The sequence below is a fragment of the Pollachius pollachius genome (assembly GCF_949987615.1).
Source record: "Pollachius pollachius genome assembly, chromosome: 10".
NCBI classification, from domain to species: Eukaryota; Metazoa; Chordata; class Actinopteri; order Gadiformes; family Gadidae; genus Pollachius; species Pollachius pollachius.
In genome coordinates, this window is record NC_136943.1 from 5,823,721 (window position 1) to 5,841,313 (window position 17,593).

At 47.6% G+C, this 17,593-nt stretch overlaps 1 protein-coding gene and 1 pseudogene across 2 annotated transcripts in view; both read left to right on the forward strand.

Moving 5' to 3' along the window:
- The first annotated feature begins 1,346 nt into the window (after positions 1 to 1,346).
- On the forward strand, positions 1,347 to 11,942 carry dele1 (DAP3 binding cell death enhancer 1). Its single transcript, XM_079745488.1, has 12 exons — positions 1,347 to 1,511; positions 2,046 to 2,163; positions 2,965 to 3,067; positions 6,853 to 7,009; positions 7,476 to 7,715; positions 7,819 to 7,904; positions 7,994 to 8,087; positions 8,532 to 8,674; positions 9,166 to 9,324; positions 9,753 to 9,845; positions 10,751 to 10,898; positions 11,222 to 11,942. The coding sequence occupies exons 1-12, from the start codon at positions 1,481 to 1,483 to the stop codon at positions 11,503 to 11,505; spliced, it is 1,656 nt and encodes a 551-aa protein (XP_079601614.1). The 5' UTR covers positions 1,347 to 1,480; the 3' UTR covers positions 11,506 to 11,942.
- A 596-nt stretch (positions 11,943 to 12,538) lies between these two features.
- The window catches only part of LOC307081627, a 22,848-nt pseudogene continuing 17,793 nt past the window's right edge, over positions 12,539 to 17,593 (forward strand). The window contains exons 1-3 of the transcript XR_013812813.1: positions 12,539 to 12,722; positions 16,062 to 17,014; positions 17,062 to 17,550. The product of XR_013812813.1 is annotated as an uncharacterized misc_RNA (transcript). The remainder of the gene's footprint in view (positions 12,723 to 16,061; positions 17,015 to 17,061; positions 17,551 to 17,593) is intronic.

Consider the following 17,593-nt stretch of genomic DNA (forward strand, 5'->3'; position numbering starts at 1 on the left):
GACGGGGGTATCTTGGGATAAAGAACCTGGTCCAACAACAAGCCCGGTGCTCTGTTTGCCGTCATCACCCCGGCAACAAGTTTGTTCACAAACACGCCGGTGACGAGAGTCATAAACTTCAGAGGACAGCGCAGGGAGGAGTGATGGATAGATGAGGAATAAAAGATCTCCGTTTGTCCCTGAAACCCCCCCCCCCCCCCAACACACCCTTCTCTCCCCTAACTCCACACTTTCCCAGAACTTCCGTGAGAAATCCAATTGTAAAATAAAATGGCTAAAGTCATATAATTTGAATTTATTTTTTGTATCCTCTCTAGGTCAGTGGTTCCCTACATCTGACTTAGTAAGGGGAGCCAGTGGCCCCTTTATACACAATGATCACTGCAAATGCCATTAATGCTACCTACCAGTGGGTTTATTTAGCCAACTCAAGATAACACAAAACATCCATTGTTTTGTGTTATCTTGTGTTAAATAAATTTGATGGAATGTACAGAACAATACTATTTTCTAAATATCAACAAAACATTAACTGAAAGATATATATTATTTATTTTCGATTATCTTTTTCATTTTTCCTATCATTGTACATTTTTCTATTTCGGAAAGCAAATCCCACGAACTACCTGCAGTACCCCTGTCTACCACAGGGTGAAAGACCCTTTTCAATGGCCTGAGGAGGATGGCCTGTTAATGGTGCTGTGTTGCCATGGAAACAGACCATCAATAAAAGTGGGTGGGAGCAGTTCCAGTAAGGAGCTGCCCCCCCACCACCCTCACGTATTGAATTGCACACCCTGTGGGTCAAATAGTGACACTGAAGTATAGGCCCCCGAACTAAACTTCCGCGTCACTATTTGACCCATAGTGTATGCAATTGAATAGTCACACACACACACTCACACACACACACACACGCACACACACACACACACACACACACACACACACACACACATACACACGCACACACACACGCTGACACAAATACATGGACCTTGGTTTGCTAAAGGGAAGCAGGCAAGCCAAATGTTCCAACCTATGTGCTAAACATCTTCTCATCACTCATCGAAATGAGACACCGCCATAGACAGACACACAGACAGAGCAGCTAAATGTTCTCTCCAAATGTTGTGAAAGAGGGCACCGTATTTCTCCAGCACATCTACCATGATATTTTTGAAGGAAACCCAAACTACTTCATCTACGGTTAAATCAATGTAAACGGCTTACGTTGGATATGGTACATTACCCCCGCAAACCGCTGGGGGGCGACGCCGCTCCATGCTTGTCGTTTCGTTGCGTCATCTTCTCCGGTAGTAGTGCCGCTTCCGGTATGGTGTGTTTCCAAAATAACTCGTGATTCGGGCAGCACAGGTCAACGAGAGGAGCGATTCAAACCATCTCCCCAACGGATTAGGACGGCACCCTAAGAGCTGTTCTAAAGATGGAGCGTCTTTAGACCTCCTCTTGGATCATCATGTGGAGGCTGCAAGGCTTCTTTGGTAGAGGTGAGTAGTGGCAACCATTCCTCCCCCCGCCACTCACTTTACTAGGACTGGTTATGGAACTCTGCTGTATTGTTTTATTTTCTTAAACATATTTCGTGTTTTTTTTATAATGCATTTCTAAAGCAAAACCGTTTAATGACTATATCGTGCCTTGACCTCACGGCACAGTAAGTTAGAACCAATATATGTAGGACCTTGGGCACGTGTTTATGAATATGACACCTTTCTTATGTTATATCATATACCATAATATGGTAACATACAATATTACCATATTGTATGACATATTATAAAGCATATACCGTATATGCTTTATAATGTTATACAATATGGTAATATTGTATGTTACCATATTGGTTACCAATATTGTTATGTACTCGAACTATCTAAAAACTGCAAACTCGAGCGATCTGACATATGTTGCATTCTGTCACCACGCCACCCACACACCCATGCATCCACACACATACCCAAACACACACATACACACACACACACACACACACACACACACACACACACACACACACACAGTACTCCACAGATGCCATGGCAACGCCCCCTTACGGCTGTCCCAAAACCACTGTGTGGAGGACGAGGTCCTCAATGGCTCCAATCTCCTCTCCAACTCTCTGAACACAACTGACAGCAGGTAGGCTGCCCCCCCTCCACCTCATATGCACCCCCACACACACACGCGCACACACACACACACACACACACACACACACACACACACACACACACACACACACACACACACACTGTACAGTAAGATTGAGAATAGAAAGTAGTGCTTGCTTACTGTGTGTTTTTTTGCCCAAGGAAGGCAAGGGTTCATTAGAAGTGCATGGCCTTCTATTTTGGTTGACAAATGGCATCCACATAGCGGAAGTCACTCTCATCTATGATCTCCTCACCCCTCGTGAGGAAGAAGCAAACCCTCTCTTCCTCATCCTCACAGTGCCTTTCAGCTGTCTCAGCCCTCTCTCTCTCTCTGTCCCTCTCCCTCTGTCTGTCTGTCTGCCTGCCTGTCTGTCTGTCTGTCTGCCTCTCGCTCAGTACATGCTAGTAGACATACTAGCTACTCTGTCGGTTGAGACCCCCGCCAGCTGTGATGCGTTTGTGATTACTGGTCATCCATTTAAATCAATACCGTCACATGTTATTGTATTTTACTCTTTGCTGAACACACCCATCATGTTTCAATGTTGCATTGAAATAAGGTTTTACAAAATATAGTGTTTTGTTTTCGTTCTGAAGTCGAAGAATGGTTAAAAAATAATCAGAATAAATGACTTCATGTTTCAGTAAAAGGAAGCCTTCTACAACAAAACAAATTCTTAGTCTCAGCTCTCGTGTGTGTAATGATGGGGACAGAGTAGCAGGTGGGTAGGCTAGGCCTTGTGTCATGGCTGTGTGTGTTCACCTTCCTCTTCCTGCTCTTCCTCAGCTCCCAGAGAGAAAAAGATGGAGGGAAGGGGAGGAAACAGAAGACCTCAGGCTTCTGCTACACGGAGCTCCCTCGCTACACGGCTCTGGATGCCGTGGGATGGGTAGGAGCCCTACGCATATCAAACATCTGCATCCTTACAGCACCGACAGTACAGCACTGACACGTCGATTACACTGGCCTACACATGTCACACCCTGCACCCTTCATTCTGTACCTGCACAGACACTGACATAGACTTATTCTGGCTTCACGTGTAGGAAGGTGATGGGAACTGCTAATGTGTTCCTACACACGCGTTAGTTTATTATTATTATTATTATTATTATTATTTATTATTTCCTATACAAGCGGTTATTGACTGGTTATGTGTTTCCTATACAAGCGGTTATTGACTGGTTATGTGTTTCCTATACAAGCGGTTATTGACTGGTTATGTGTTTCCTATACAAGCGGTTATTGACTGGTTATGTGTTTCCTATACAAGCGGTTATTGACTGGTTATGTGTTTCCTATACAAGCGGTTATTGACTGGTTATGTGTTTCCTATACAAGCGGTTATTGACTGGTTATGTGTTTCCTATACAAGCGGTTATTGACTGGTTATGTGTTTCCTATACAAGCGGTTATTGACTGGTTATGTGTTTCCTATACAAGCGGTTATTGACTGGTTATGTGTTTCCTATAGAAGCGGTTATTGACTGGTTATGTGTTTCCTATAGAAGCGGTTATTGACTGGTTATGTGTTTCCTATAGGAGCGGTTATTGACTGGTTATGTGTTTCCTATCCAAGCGGTTATTGACTGGTTATGTGTTTCCTATAGAAGCTGTTATTGACTGGTTATGTGTTTCCTATACAAGCGGTTATTGACTGGTTATGTGTTTCCTATAGAAGCGGTTATTGACTGGTTATGTGTTTCCTATACAAGCGGTTATTGACTGGTTATGTGTTTCCTATACAAGCGGTTATTGACTGGTTATGTGTTTCCTATACAAGCGGTTATTGACTGGTTATGTGTTTCCTATACAAGCGGTTATTGACTGGTTATGTGTTTCCTATAGAAGCGGTTATTGACTGGTTATGTGTTTCCTATAGAAGCGGTTATTGACTGGTTATGTGTTTCCTATACAAGCGGTTATTGACTGGTTATGTGTTTCCTATAGAAGCGGTTATTGACTGGTTATGTGTTTCCTATACAAGCGGTTATTGACTGGTTATGTGTTTCCTATACAAGCGGTTATTGACTGGTTATGTGTTTCCTATACAAGCGGTTATTGACTGGTTATGTGTTTCCTATACAAGCGGTTATTGACTGGTTATGTGTTTCCTATAGAAGCGGTTATTGACTGGTTATGTGTTTCCTATAGAAGCGGTTATTGACTGGTTATGTGTTTCCTATACAAGCGGTTATTGAGTGGTTATGTGTTTCCTATAGAAGCGGTTATTGACTGGTTATGTGTTTCCTATAGAAGCGGTTATTGACTGGTTATGTGTTTCCTATACAAGCAGTTATTGACTGGTTATGTGTTTCCTATAGAAGCGGTTATTGACTGGTTATGTGTTTCCTATACAAGCGGTTATTGACTGGTTATGTGTTTCCTATAGAAGCGGTTATTGACTGGTTATGTGTTTCCTATACAAGCGGTTATTGACTGGTTATGTGTTTCCTATACAAGCGGTTATTGACTGGTTATGTGTTTCCTATAGAAGCGGTTATTGACTGGTTATGTGTTTCCTATAGAAGCGGTTATTGACTGGTTATGTGTTTCCTATACAAGCGGTTATTGACTGGTTATGTGTTTCCTATACAAGCGGTTATTGACTGGTTATGTGTTTCCTATACAAGCGGTTATTGACTGGTTATGTGTTTCCTATACAAGCGGTTATTGACTGGTTATGTGTTTCCTATACAAGCGGTTATTGACTGGTTATGTGTTTCCTATAGAAGCGGTTATTGACTGGTTATGTGTTTCCTATACAAGCGGTTATTGACTGGTTATGTGTCTCCTATACAAGCGGTTATTGACTGGTTATGTGTTTCCTATACAAGCGGTTATTGACTGGTTATGTGTTTCCTATACAAGCGGTTATTGACTGGTTATGTGTTTCCTATAGAAGCGGTTATTGACTGGTTATGTGTTTCCTATACAAGCGGTTATTGACTGGTTATGTGTTTCCTATACAAGCGGTTATTGACTGGTTATGTGTTTCCTATACAAGCGGTTATTGACTGGTTATGTGTTTCCTATACAAGCGGTTATTGACTGGTTATGTGTTTCCTATAGAAGCGGTTATTGACTGGTTATGTGTTTCCTATATAAGCGGTTATTGACTGGTTATGTGTTTCCTATAGGAGCGGTTATTGACTGGTTATGTGTTTCCTATCCAAGCGGTTATTGACTGGTTATGTGTTTCCTATAGAAGCTGTTATTGACTGGTTATGTGTTTCCTATACAAGCGGTTATTGACTGGTTATGTGTTTCCTATAGAAGCGGTTATTGACTGGTTATGTGTTTCCTATACAAGCGGTTATTGACTGGTTATGTGTTTCCTATACAAGCGGTTATTGACTGGTTATGTGTTTCCTATACAAGCGGTTATTGACTGGTTATGTGTTTCCTATACAAGCGGTTATTGACTGGTTATGTTTTTCCTATAGAAGCGGTTATTGACTGGTTATGTGTTTCCTATAGAAGCGGTTATTGACTGGTTATGTGTTTCCTATACAAGCGGTTATTGACTGGTTATGTGTTTCCTATAGAAGCGGTTATTGACTGGTTATGTGTTTCCTATACAAGCGGTTATTGACTGGTTATGTGTTTCCTATACAAGCGGTTATTGACTGGTTATGTGTTTCCTATACAAGCGGTTATTGACTGGTTATGTGTTTCCTATACAAGCGGTTATTGACTGGTTATGTGTTTCCTATACAAGCGGTTATTGACTGGTTATGTGTTTCCTATAGAAGCGGTTATTGACTGGTTATGTGTTTCCTATACAAGCGGTTATTGACTGGTTATGTGTTTCCTATACAAGCGGTTATTGACTGGTTATGTGTTTCCTATACAAGCGGTTATTGACTGGTTATGTGTTTCCTATAGAAGCGGTTATTGACTGGTTATGTGTTTCCTATAGAAGCGGTTATTGACTGGTTATGTGTTTCCTATAGGAGCGGTTATTGACTGGTTATGTGTTTCCTATCCAAGCGGTAATTGACTGGTTATGTGTTTCCTATAGAAGCGGTTATTGACTGGTTATGTGTTTCCTATACAAGCGGTTATTGACTGGTTATGTGTTTCCTATAGAAGCGGTTATTGACTGGTTATGTGTTTCCTATACAAGCGGTTATTGACTGGTTATGTGTTTCCTATACAAGCGGTTATTGACTGGTTATGTGTTTCCTATACAAGCGGTTATTGACTGGTTGTGTGTTTCCTATAGAAGCGGTTATTGACTGGTTATGTGTTTCCTATAGAAGCGGTTATTGACTGGTTATGTGTTTCCTATAGAAGCGGTTATTGACTGGTTATGTGTTTCCTATACAAGCGGTTATTGACTGGTTATGTGTTTCCTATACAAGCGGTTATTGACTGGTTATGTGTTTCCTATGCAAGCGTTTATTGACTGGTTATGTGTTTCCTATAGAAGCGGTTATTGACTGGTTATGTGTTTCCTATAGAAGCGGTTATTGACTGGTTATGTGTTTCCTATAGAAGCGGTTATTGACTGGTTATGTGTTTCCTATAGAAGCGGTTATTGACTGGTTATGTGTTTCCTATAGAAGCGGTTATTGACTGGTTATGTGTTTCCTATAGAAGCGGTTATTGACTGGTTATGTGTTTCCTCTACAAGCGGTGGTTCAGTGGTCGTGTGTTTCCTCTCCCCAGGGGGCCGCGGCTGCCCTGCTGATGCAGATCTGCAGGCGGCTCCACTCCCAGTGGTCCTCGTCGCCCGAGGCCGGACCCAGCCCAGCCGCCGCGCCAGGAGCCTGGGCCTCTCCCGCGGCGCTGCACAAGTGTGGCTACCGGGTCCTGGTGGAGATCTGTGAGTGAACGGCCATACCATCCGTACGGCCTACATTTAAAATGATACATTATTATACCTTAGAATTATTATTAATTATTAATTATAACATACATTATACATTTATAATATTGTGTGTATATATATATATATATATATGTGTGTGTGTGTGTGTGTGTGTGTGTGTGTGTATATATAAAATATATATATATATATATATATATATATATATATATATATATTTATTTTATTATTATTAATTAATTAATTTATTCATTTATATTTGTTTTATTTCTTTCTTGGCATTCAGTCTGTGGAAAACAAAGGAAGGATTTCATTGTATGACTGATAGCATGTTTCTTATTGTGCATATGGCAATAAACACTTTGAATCTTGAATCTTTATAACCGTAGACCAATCCATTCAGATAAATGGGTCGTTCGCCTTAGAGTGTGGATCCTGACGTTGTGTGCTGCTTCTCCTGTAGTGTCCAACCCAGATGCCTTTCCCAGAGCGAGGGGTCGTCTGTGTATGCACATGTTGCCAGAGGGACAAGGCCAGGATCAGCCTCAGCTCCACAACATCAACACTAACAGCAGCAGCAGAAGCAGCAGCAGAATCAGCAGCAGAAGCAGTAGAAGCAGCGAAGACCTGGGGCACTTTTCCGTCGACAGTCTACGATCTGACCACCGGAGGGCAGACTTCAGTCACCATGGTTCTATGCAAGGTTTGCTTATTTTCACCCAATAACTAAGCCTAACATTCAGAGGGCAGAGTGTGGGCTCTTTTCTTTTCTCTAACGGTTCTATTACTTTTTTCTTGAACTACAGGTCCTCAATCCCCATCTTCATCCGCGCACCTTGAGCAAGATCGCCCAGTGTTTAACGGCACCCAGACGCCTGGAGACGACGGCCAGGTGGGTTTACGTCCTGCTTTAGTGTTCGGTCCTGGTCTCACCGACCGTTAGATATCTAACTACGTCCCCTCCGTGCCGACGTTCTTCAGGAGGTGTCGAGAGGGGAGGAGCGGCTGATTGAGGCAGCCTCCACCCTGCGCCACGTGGGACGCTCCAGCGTTCCGGTGATCCTGAACATCATCGGTGAGGAACGCCCGTCCCTGGGATCCGACCCGCTCACTGGTTATTATGGGATATGAGGAGCTCCTCTTTCAGACTCAATCATTGCTCTGGTTGGGCATTGCTGGTCTTAAAGGGTGCATTAAGAATAAACTAAAGATTCTCAAGGATGCCTGTCGACTCACAATAAATCGATTGCCCTAGTTGTTTGAGCATGTAATAAATAGTTAAAACCAGCATGTCATGATCCAATATCGCATCCGAAATACCGCAATATCTAATTTTCCCGACGTCACTCGTAGTCACAAAGCCATCGACGAAGAGGCCGTGTCTCTCAGGGAGGGCTGAGAGATCCCAGTTCCTTAGCAACACAGCTTCACCTCATGTGATGCTCCCCAGCGCCAGAGGCATTGGACGATGACAGCCCTCTACCGTGTGGTCTGACGTCTCTCTCTCTCCCCACCCCAGGCCTGCAGGCTGCCCAGACCCAGCGCCACCAGGAGGCCATCTCCTGCTTCGCGGCGGCGGCGCGGCTGGGCTACAGCAAGGCCCAATACAACGCGGCCATGTGCTGGGAGACGGGGCGCGGCGCGGCCCAGGACACGGAGAAGGTGAGCGCTGATCACACGCTGTGCAGACCCCGCAGTTGGGGGGGGTCCTACTGCTACCAAGGGGAGGAGGGGGTGTGGGTTAGCGCTTGGGTTAAGGAGGTGAAAGGCCTCAGCTTGGGCAGTACATAAAGTACACACAGTGGCCTTCCACCAGCCAATGGAGGATCGAGTTCAGCATTTTGCAGGTAAAAACCTTCAGCCCTCCGTATTAAAACAGTTGGCTGGTCGATTTGTTCCACTCTGGTGGTAAGAGTACAAATTCTAAAAGTTTGTTTTGGACCCGGGGATATTGCTATATTGTCTGTAAATTTGTTATATTATTCACCAATACAATTCTTCAAATATCCGACCAAGAAGGCCGTTATAACGGCCGTGTGCGTGTAACCATGTTTCAGACCCCAAGGGAAATAAAGAATTAACAAACTCCGCTAGAAAACAAAAGGTATTATTTGATTTGATTGACGTTTGTATCGTCTGTGTCCCGCCCCCAGGCTCTGCATTACTACTGGCAGGCGGCGGCTGGAGGCCACGCCCACGCCCAGTACCGCTACGCCAAGCTGCTGCTGACCAGCAGGGGGCAGCCTACCCCCCAGCAGTGGAGCACCGCCGTGCGTCTGTTGGAGCGGTCTGCGGCCTCCGGGCTCACTGAGGTAGCCCCTGGCTTCACATCTGTCCAGGAATCGGCCGGTACCGCAGTCGGAGTGTGGCGGTAGATCGATATGGGTCTGCTCAGAAGGACTGCCCTCTTTGTGAGAGCAGTTGTTATTGATGTTGAGTCAGTGCGAAACTTTAGGCAGTTGGAGTTAGTGCGAGTACACTTCTCTGTTTGGCAGTATTTATGTCTGGAGCCAGAACAAAGTAATGCTCGGATCATCTATGTTTAAGCTGACAGTGCTCTTCATCGTTAGGGGGTGCATCGAGGTTTGACAGCAGCACAGCATCAACCCAGATGGCGTTTGTGTTTGGAAGCGGACAGTGGAAGCCACCTCTTCTGCTGTGGTCCCATAAGGGGCAACATGGCCGTCATCTAGCCCTACCACAACACTGACGGTCCGTCCCTCTTCCTCTCTGCGTCCAGGCCCAGCTCTTCCTCGGGTATGTGTTCTCCCAGGAGGCGGTGGTCGACGGGCGCAAGGCCGTGCATTACCTGAAGATGGCGGCAAAGAGCGGCGTGAGTAGCTGTTCCAGAGTCCTCCTGGACTTGTGTGTGAAAGACCTCCCCTCATATTATCGGCACAACGTCCTCGTGAGAAGGATGAGGGAGACACTGTTGCTGCGATGCATTCACAAAGACTTGCATTAACGCAAACAGACGCTTTTATCCAAAGTGACTTACATTAAAAACATTTGTCAGGAGGAAGAGAAACGACAATATATCGGATTAGTAAGGATGTTCATAGAAACAAGTAACATGTACTTACAAAAGCTTGGTCAACCCCTACCCTGTGTACAACAAAGATAGCAAGGCTAAGATGCTAAACAATGCCAAGTACTATTTCTAAGTGCCAGGACGTACTTCCTTGGCAAGACTTGGCATGTGACCAAACCTAGGCTCCTGTAACACCAACACACCACAGGTGCTCAATCAGATACACAAAGCAAGCAAGCGATTGTCAGCATAAGCGTTCTATCGCTGAATCGATAAGGCAGATGGATGTCGGCGTATGTTGCTGTCGCAACAGATGCACTGGTGAACGCGGTCCAGCAGGGGGAGTATATTGACCTAGAAGCTCCGGTTACACAACTGCATCTTTCATCTTTCTGTAATTATATATTGTCAGGGTGTCCATATCAGAGACAGATTTATACAGTTACGTGTGTTCATAGGATATCTAGTCTAAATATTCCGGTTTTTAGTTGAGTCATTTCTGTCACAACAACAGAATGTGTCAACAGCAGGGCTTGGCCGTCAGTTGTGGGCGTCACTGGATTTGAAAAAATCTTAAAACAGCCGACCAAATGTGGCATCCATCCGTTGGCCATGATCTTCCCCCCCCTGTGCCGTGCAGCTGGGCCCGCTGTTGTCCCCAGGTCCCCTGAAGGTGATGGAGGCTGTGTGTTTATTTTGTACCACAGGACGGCAGGGCCTTGCTCCAACTGGGCCGGTGCTACGACCGCGGCTTCGGGGTGCAGCAGAGCTCCACGCTGGCCGCGGGCTACTATGAGCGGGCGGCCCGGGCAGGAAACAGCCAGGCTCAGGGCCTGCTGAGGCTCCGTCGAGAGGGTGAGGACCGGAGGGCGGGAATAGTGCCAAAAAGATGGGCTTAAACGTGTAATCCAATATCGGTAACGGCATCCCATATACAAAGCTCTTTATATGGCAGTAGGTGATGCTTTTATCTGATGGGGCGATGCAGCAGTGCAGACATTGCTGGCCTGTTATAACCCCTGTTGTTTGGATGGAAGGTTTCAATGTGCCCCAGTCTATTTTCTTACCTGACAACATTGCACTTTAGCTTCCAAGCATGGCTCGATTTCAACGGTCGGGTGGACATTTGATCTCTCTCTCTCTCTCTCTCTCTCCCTCCCGCCCCCTCGTCCGCCCAGACGAGGCCGCGTTGCGCTCCATCCGCTCATCCCCCTGTTTCTCCGGTGTGTCACGCCTCCACCTCCACCACCACCACCACCACCACCACCAGCAGCAGCAGCAGCAACAGCCGCCGGTCTCTCCCCGCATCACGTCCACCATCGCCGCCCACCCCCACCTCGCTGCTGGCCTGACCCACTCGTGGAGCACGGGGAGCCTGGCCTCCACCACCGCCCATCCCCTCCACCTGCACCTCCTCCCCCAGGGTGGAGGTGGCCCCTGTCGCTGGACCCTGGGCGTGTAGCGGCTCCACAGGGACGCTAGAGCAACATATGGAAAACCAAAAAAGGAGAATGTATTCTGATTTGATACGAGAGTGTGGATCTACAAGCGGGCAGTGAGGCGAAGACTGTTACATAGGTAACCTCCTGTCATTAGCATTAGTGTGGATGTGTGTTTTTTATCTGTTGAAAGGAGTGTCGGTGTGTGTGTGTGTGTGTGTGTGTGTGAGTGAGAGAGAGGACCCTCTATACTACTACTTGCCTACTGACAATGTGCCCTCACGTAGTGGGATGTAGAAGCTGGAATAAGCTGCAGCATAAAATGAGCCATTTTGGCTGAAATCTGTCATAGAAATGAACCAGGTTTGTTCTGTCCGCAGGCACCGTTGCAAAACGCACAATACAAAAATGAATTTTGTCTCAAGTAGTTCTACCATTTATTTGTTAGCAATAAACACGAAGCATACAACGTTAACTTGTTGACTGAATTATTATTTTACAAATGTTTATTTAGACCATACTGACCACCATTAGTTTCTCAGCACAACTTTATCAATTAATTGTCACACGCCAGATTTTTACTTCTAATACTACATACCATTTTCCCTGAGGCATCTACATCGGCCAAAAACAAGAAACACGAGCGATATTTGTTGTTTGTCTCCACGGATAACCGCATCACGATGACGTGTGATTCCATTACCTGGGAACATGTAATAACACCAGAGATTTATCTTGTTTGCGGGTCTTCCCCTGTGCTCTGAATGTCCTGCGTCCAAAATGCTGGAGCAGCTATTCGAAGAGTCGGAACGTACAGTGGGCGGTGCCTCTCCCCGTTACCAACCAATCACTAATCCGAACGCCCAAAGGGCGGTGACTTCGAAGCCATCTATTTCTCACCGATTGGTTGTTCCCGAATAGGGGTACCGCCCCCTGTACATTCGGACCCTGGGATTATGGAAACTAGAGAGTCGCTCTACAGCGACGCTTCTAGGGGAGGTGCTGGCGCAGATAGACGGAGCTTCTAGGTACCAGCACGGGAGAGGAGAGAGTGCTGCTGCTGGTGATGGTGGTGGTGGTGATGGTGACGATGTGATGCGATTTAATACGGGTGGCAAGCTACGGTGGAGCTACGGGCGGACTGACACCACTTAAAAAGCTGCCGTCACTTCAGCTGCACTCACTTGTGTGTCGTCGTCGTGGGAGCGGCGGATGCTGAGAGTCGAGGCTGTCAGAAGCGGTGAGTATGGATGTAAATAAGACGTTACTGGTGGGCGCGTTCTGCATCCTAGTGCGGCGCTGAGGAGGAAACGTGAGATTGGATTACGACAGTGGATACACTGCTGCTAAAGGGCGTCTCTTCATATATTGAGGGTGACCTTAAATATAGCATCTTTAGCCACATTCACACTCACACACGTATTGTCTCGTTGTGTATAAATGTACATTTAGCGATAATACAGCTTTTCAAAGACTACGGGGCTGGAAAAGCCAGGCGGCGGCGGGCTTCACCACCGATGACATCATTTACTTTTTCAAGTTGCGTTTCTGCCTGTAATGCGTTCATCTGTTGCACATCCCTGCTCTAGAAAGGCTATGTCCATGTAGGTTATAGAGGGATGCGCACGAAGGGCCCGAATCGACAAGATGACAGCTGAAGGATACTTTAGTAGGCCAAGGCCTTGGCTGAGAGGATAATTCTGTGCAATATGTCTTGTTGTTTTGAAGATTGAAGGCAGGAGAAATGACATTTTATCGCCTATCTAGGCAGTCTGGCGTGATGATGCAATCCATAACAATTAAATAATCAAAACATAAAAATAAATGTGGTTCATGGGATTTAAACTAAGTTTCTCTGTATCTGTAAACCTACACATCATTTACCTCCCATTATTTGTTTGCAAGATGTTTTTGCATGCTCTATATGACATGAATATCAGGCGACAAGATCATTCAGAATGGAGCCCTGCAGGAGGGACTAGAGAGGGGAGGAGAGGTGATGCTGTGGGGAGATACAGGCTGCTTCTGTCCTATGACAGGGGGGTGCTTCTCCGCTGGCCCAATGGATGACCCCCGGAAGGCTAATGGCTCTACAATAGATTTATTGAGAAGGAAGAGTTAGAGTAACCTCTGTTCCCTGGGATATTACCCCTGTCCTGCCTGTGCTGAAACTGCTGTGTCATCCCCCCGCCACCCCCATCTCTCTCTTTTCTCTCTCCTCTCTTTGCTCTCTCTCTTTTCTCTCTCCTCTCTCTCTCTCTCCTATTAACCACACTCTTAGCTAATACATCCTGGTTTCTCATCTTGCATCTCCTCCCCTTCCTCCTCCATCTCCTCTTCATCTCCTCTTCATCCTCCTCCTCCTCACCCCCCCCCCCTCCTCCTCCTCCTCTTCCTGCTCCTCACACATCTGGGATAACTCATTTTAGTTTTTTGTCAAGGAAAGGAAACAGAAACTGCTACCAGTGTCTAGGTCATACGGCCGAGAGACAGAGTGAGAGAGAGAGAGAGAGAGAGAGAGAGAGGGAGAGAGAGAGGGGAGAGAGAGAGAGAGAGAGAGAGAGAGAGAGAGAGAGAGAGAGAGAGGGGAGAGAGAGAGAGAGAGGGAGAGAGAGTGAAATAGGTCGATCTAGTGTGTGTGTGTGTGTGTGTGTGTGTGTGTGTGTGTGTGTGTGTGTGTGTTATGAGGGGTGTGAGATCACATCATGTTTTCAAACTGCAACTCAGTTAAACTTTTGCTGTGGGGTGAAAGCCCAGATCCCCAAAATCAGGAGCTAATGCATCCATTACGTAAGAAGGATTACTGAGATCAGAATAAAAATATATATATCAGCGAGACTTTAAGGGGAGAGTGTGTGTGTGTGAGTGTTGGGGGGGGGGGGGGGGGGGGGGGGGCTGACCCAGGCTTGTACCTGTTGACACCTGTCCTGATAGCGTGTGACTCATAACCGTGAGGACAAATGGCAGATTCAGAACCGGCTGTGTGAGTGACATAACAATAACAGACAGAGAGAGAGAGAGAGAGAGAGACAGACAGACGATAGACAGACAGCTAACAGACAGCCAAACAGACAGAGAGAAAGAGAGCGTTATAGGGGACCCGTAGGAACGAAATTGCACTGCCTGAACAATCTGTTCCTCACTAAATCCTATCTGTCTCCTTTTTCACAAGATCTGGTATCACTGAAATCTGCCGTGTTTGCGTTTCCATATTTTCACATGGAGGGCGGCTAGGACGAGAGTGGTTGTGTATGGTGTGTGTGTGTGTGTGTGTGTGTGTGTGTGTGTGTGTGTGTGTGTGTGTGTGTGTGTGTGTGTGTGTGTGTGTGTGTGTGTGTGTGTGTGTGTGTGTGTGTGGACTTCACATGCTTGTGTTTGTTATGTTTAACCGCCTGTGTTTGCGTCTTTGTCATTTAAGCTGTTTGACTTTGTCACTAAGAAGCGTGTGTGAGTGTGTGTGTGTGTGTGTGTGTGTGGGGGGGGGATTTGGGTGTGGGTGTGGGTGTGAATGTGGGTGTTTCTGGGTCTGGGTCTGGGTATGTTTGCTATTATATCACAAGGTTCATAACTTTTCAGCCAAAAACCTTGCCTTGTTAATGCCTTTATCTCTTTCTCTCTCTCTCTCTCTCTCTCTTACTCTCTCTCTCCCCCCCCCCCCCCCCCCCCCTTCTTTCGCTCACTCGCTAGCTAGCAGGTGATATCTAGTTTAGCTAGTTAACATTAGCAGCCCAAACAGTGCATTTAATTGACCTCCTGGTCACTGTTAAACTCATCTCACAAATTGCAGTGCCCTAGCTGTTTAGACTGAGTCACCTCAACAGCTATGACACCTTTTTTAATTATGCTTTAGGGTACAATAGTTACAAAAATATATACGGTCCGTTAAGAATTATTTGTTTTAGGTAGTAGCTTGAAGATGGTATGGGTATATGCATCATTTGAAATTGTTTGAATAGATTTAACTTAGGTAAGAGTTTAGTATGGTTGAGGTCAGGTTAAATCTGCTGTTTTTGTTGAGTTGTTATTGTTGAATTGTGAAAGGCAGTCATTGCTGTGATTGAGTGAATTCTGGTAATCCAATGCAAAGGGGAAGATTGAGTGAATTCTGTGATTGAGTGAATTCTGGTAATCCAATGAAAAGGGGAAGAATCTTTTTAAGTAAGTTTTGGCAAAACGGTCTTCCTTGACACTGGTTGTGCCTTCCCTGGTCTTTGTTTATAACCCGCTGGTTAATACATCATGCGCCAGAGGCTGTGCCCTGCTATCAGCCGAACACACTCAAGGTTAATGACTTGGGAACAGTGTTTCTAAAACAGTACATTTGGTCACCTTCTGTGTGAAAGAACTGTGACCGTGCTAAAGCAAATGAAAGTTTATGCTTTTAATTAGCAGTTTTTATAGAAGTGTGCAAAAGCCAAGACCTTGATCAAAGCAGATCAGAAAAAAAAGTAAAACTGGTCCTCTCTCCTCTCTCCCCTCTTCTCCTTCTTCTCTCCTCTCTCCTCTCTCCTCTCTCCCCTCTTCTCCTTCCTCTCTCCATTCTCCTCTCTCCTCTCTCCTCTCTCCTCCCTCCTCATAGCATCGTCCCTCCAGCCGTTCTCCCGTCGGCCATGACGTCGGTGCAGACTCCTCCCCTGTCTCGCTCTGGCTCCTCCCCTTCCAACGTGGGCTCAAGCCACCGCGGCGGTGGCACCTCCTCCGCCCCCCCCACCTCCCTCAGCCTCCGCTCCTCCTACAACCACCTGCTGGGCCGCGAGATCATCAGGGAGTCCGCCGCCGGCACGGAAACCTTCAGCTCGGCCACGCTACCCAAGAGCCGCCAGCGCTACGCCGCGACCAGCGTCCGCGGCGCCATGGGCCTGGGCGACAACCTGCCTCCTCTCCCCAGGAACCAGGCCCCGAGCCGGGGCCGCGGCCTGCCCAAGAAGTCCTCCTGCTCGGCGCTCTACTCCTCCTCCGTGTCCAACCCCTTCAACAACGCCAACCCCAAGCTGGCCAAAGAACGGCGCCAACATGCAGCGGCGGGCCGAGAGCCAGCAGATGGAGCTGTGCAGGGCCGGGGTCCGCAACGACGCCGACAACAACAACCCCGACTGGTCGGAGCCCGGCAAGGACAACTCCCAGCTGCCCCCATTCCGGAGGAGAACCCGGAGCTTCCTGGAGTACCACGGGAAGGGCCTGGACCTGGACCTGAGCTGGGGGGAGGAAGGAGGAGGAGAACAGGCAGCAGCAGCAGCAGCAGCAGCAGCAGCAGCAGCAGCCCTCCCCGGTGAAGGAACAGGCCAGTCCTCTGAAAGAGCAGGCCAGCCCCCTGAAGGATCAGAGCAGCCCTTTGAAGGGGCAGGCCAGCCCTGTGAAGGAGAGGGACAGCCAGGAGGAGGAGAAGCCAGAGGACAAGCACCCCAGCCCCCAGGACAAGGAGGAGGGGAAGGAGATGGAGCAGGTGGAGGAAGAGGAAAAAGTCGAGGGGAAGTCAGAGGAAGAGGAAGAAGAGGAGCTGAAGGAAAAGGAGATACGAGCCGTGGTGGAAGAAGAGGATTGAAGACCCTACACCGACCCTGCTGCCCGTGATGGTGCAGACTCCCCTCTCCACCACCTCCTCCTCCTCCTCCTCCTCCTCGCTCCTCCAGCCCAGAGTGGGCTCCTGGACAACCAGGGCCCGAACCACTGGCTGCACCGCGGCTCCTCCCAGCGGGCCCCGGGCCCCGGCAGGGAGGAGCACAGCCTGCACATCCCACCCCCCTCCCCCGGGGCAGTCAGAGCCCGGCCAAGCCCCCGCGCACCTCCCAGCCCCGGGTGATAAAGGTTGGAGCTGCACCCCAACAACGAGAACCAGTTCCTGCAGCAGTACCCGCCCTCGTCCCCCCAAGACCACCAGAGCGGCGGAGAGGATCAGCACCCCCCAGCAGGCCGCTCCCGGGCCCGGTGGACCCAGAGCCAGTGGGGGGGCTCCCTAAGGTGGGCTTCAGGATGGATCTGCCCCCCGACACCCCCGTCTGAGGACGAGACTCCAGCTGGACTACCCTGTCCCAGGAGACGCCGTCCCCCCCAGACTCCGAACGAGACAGGTACCACCTGTGTGTGTGTGTGTGTGTGTGTGTGTGTGTGTGT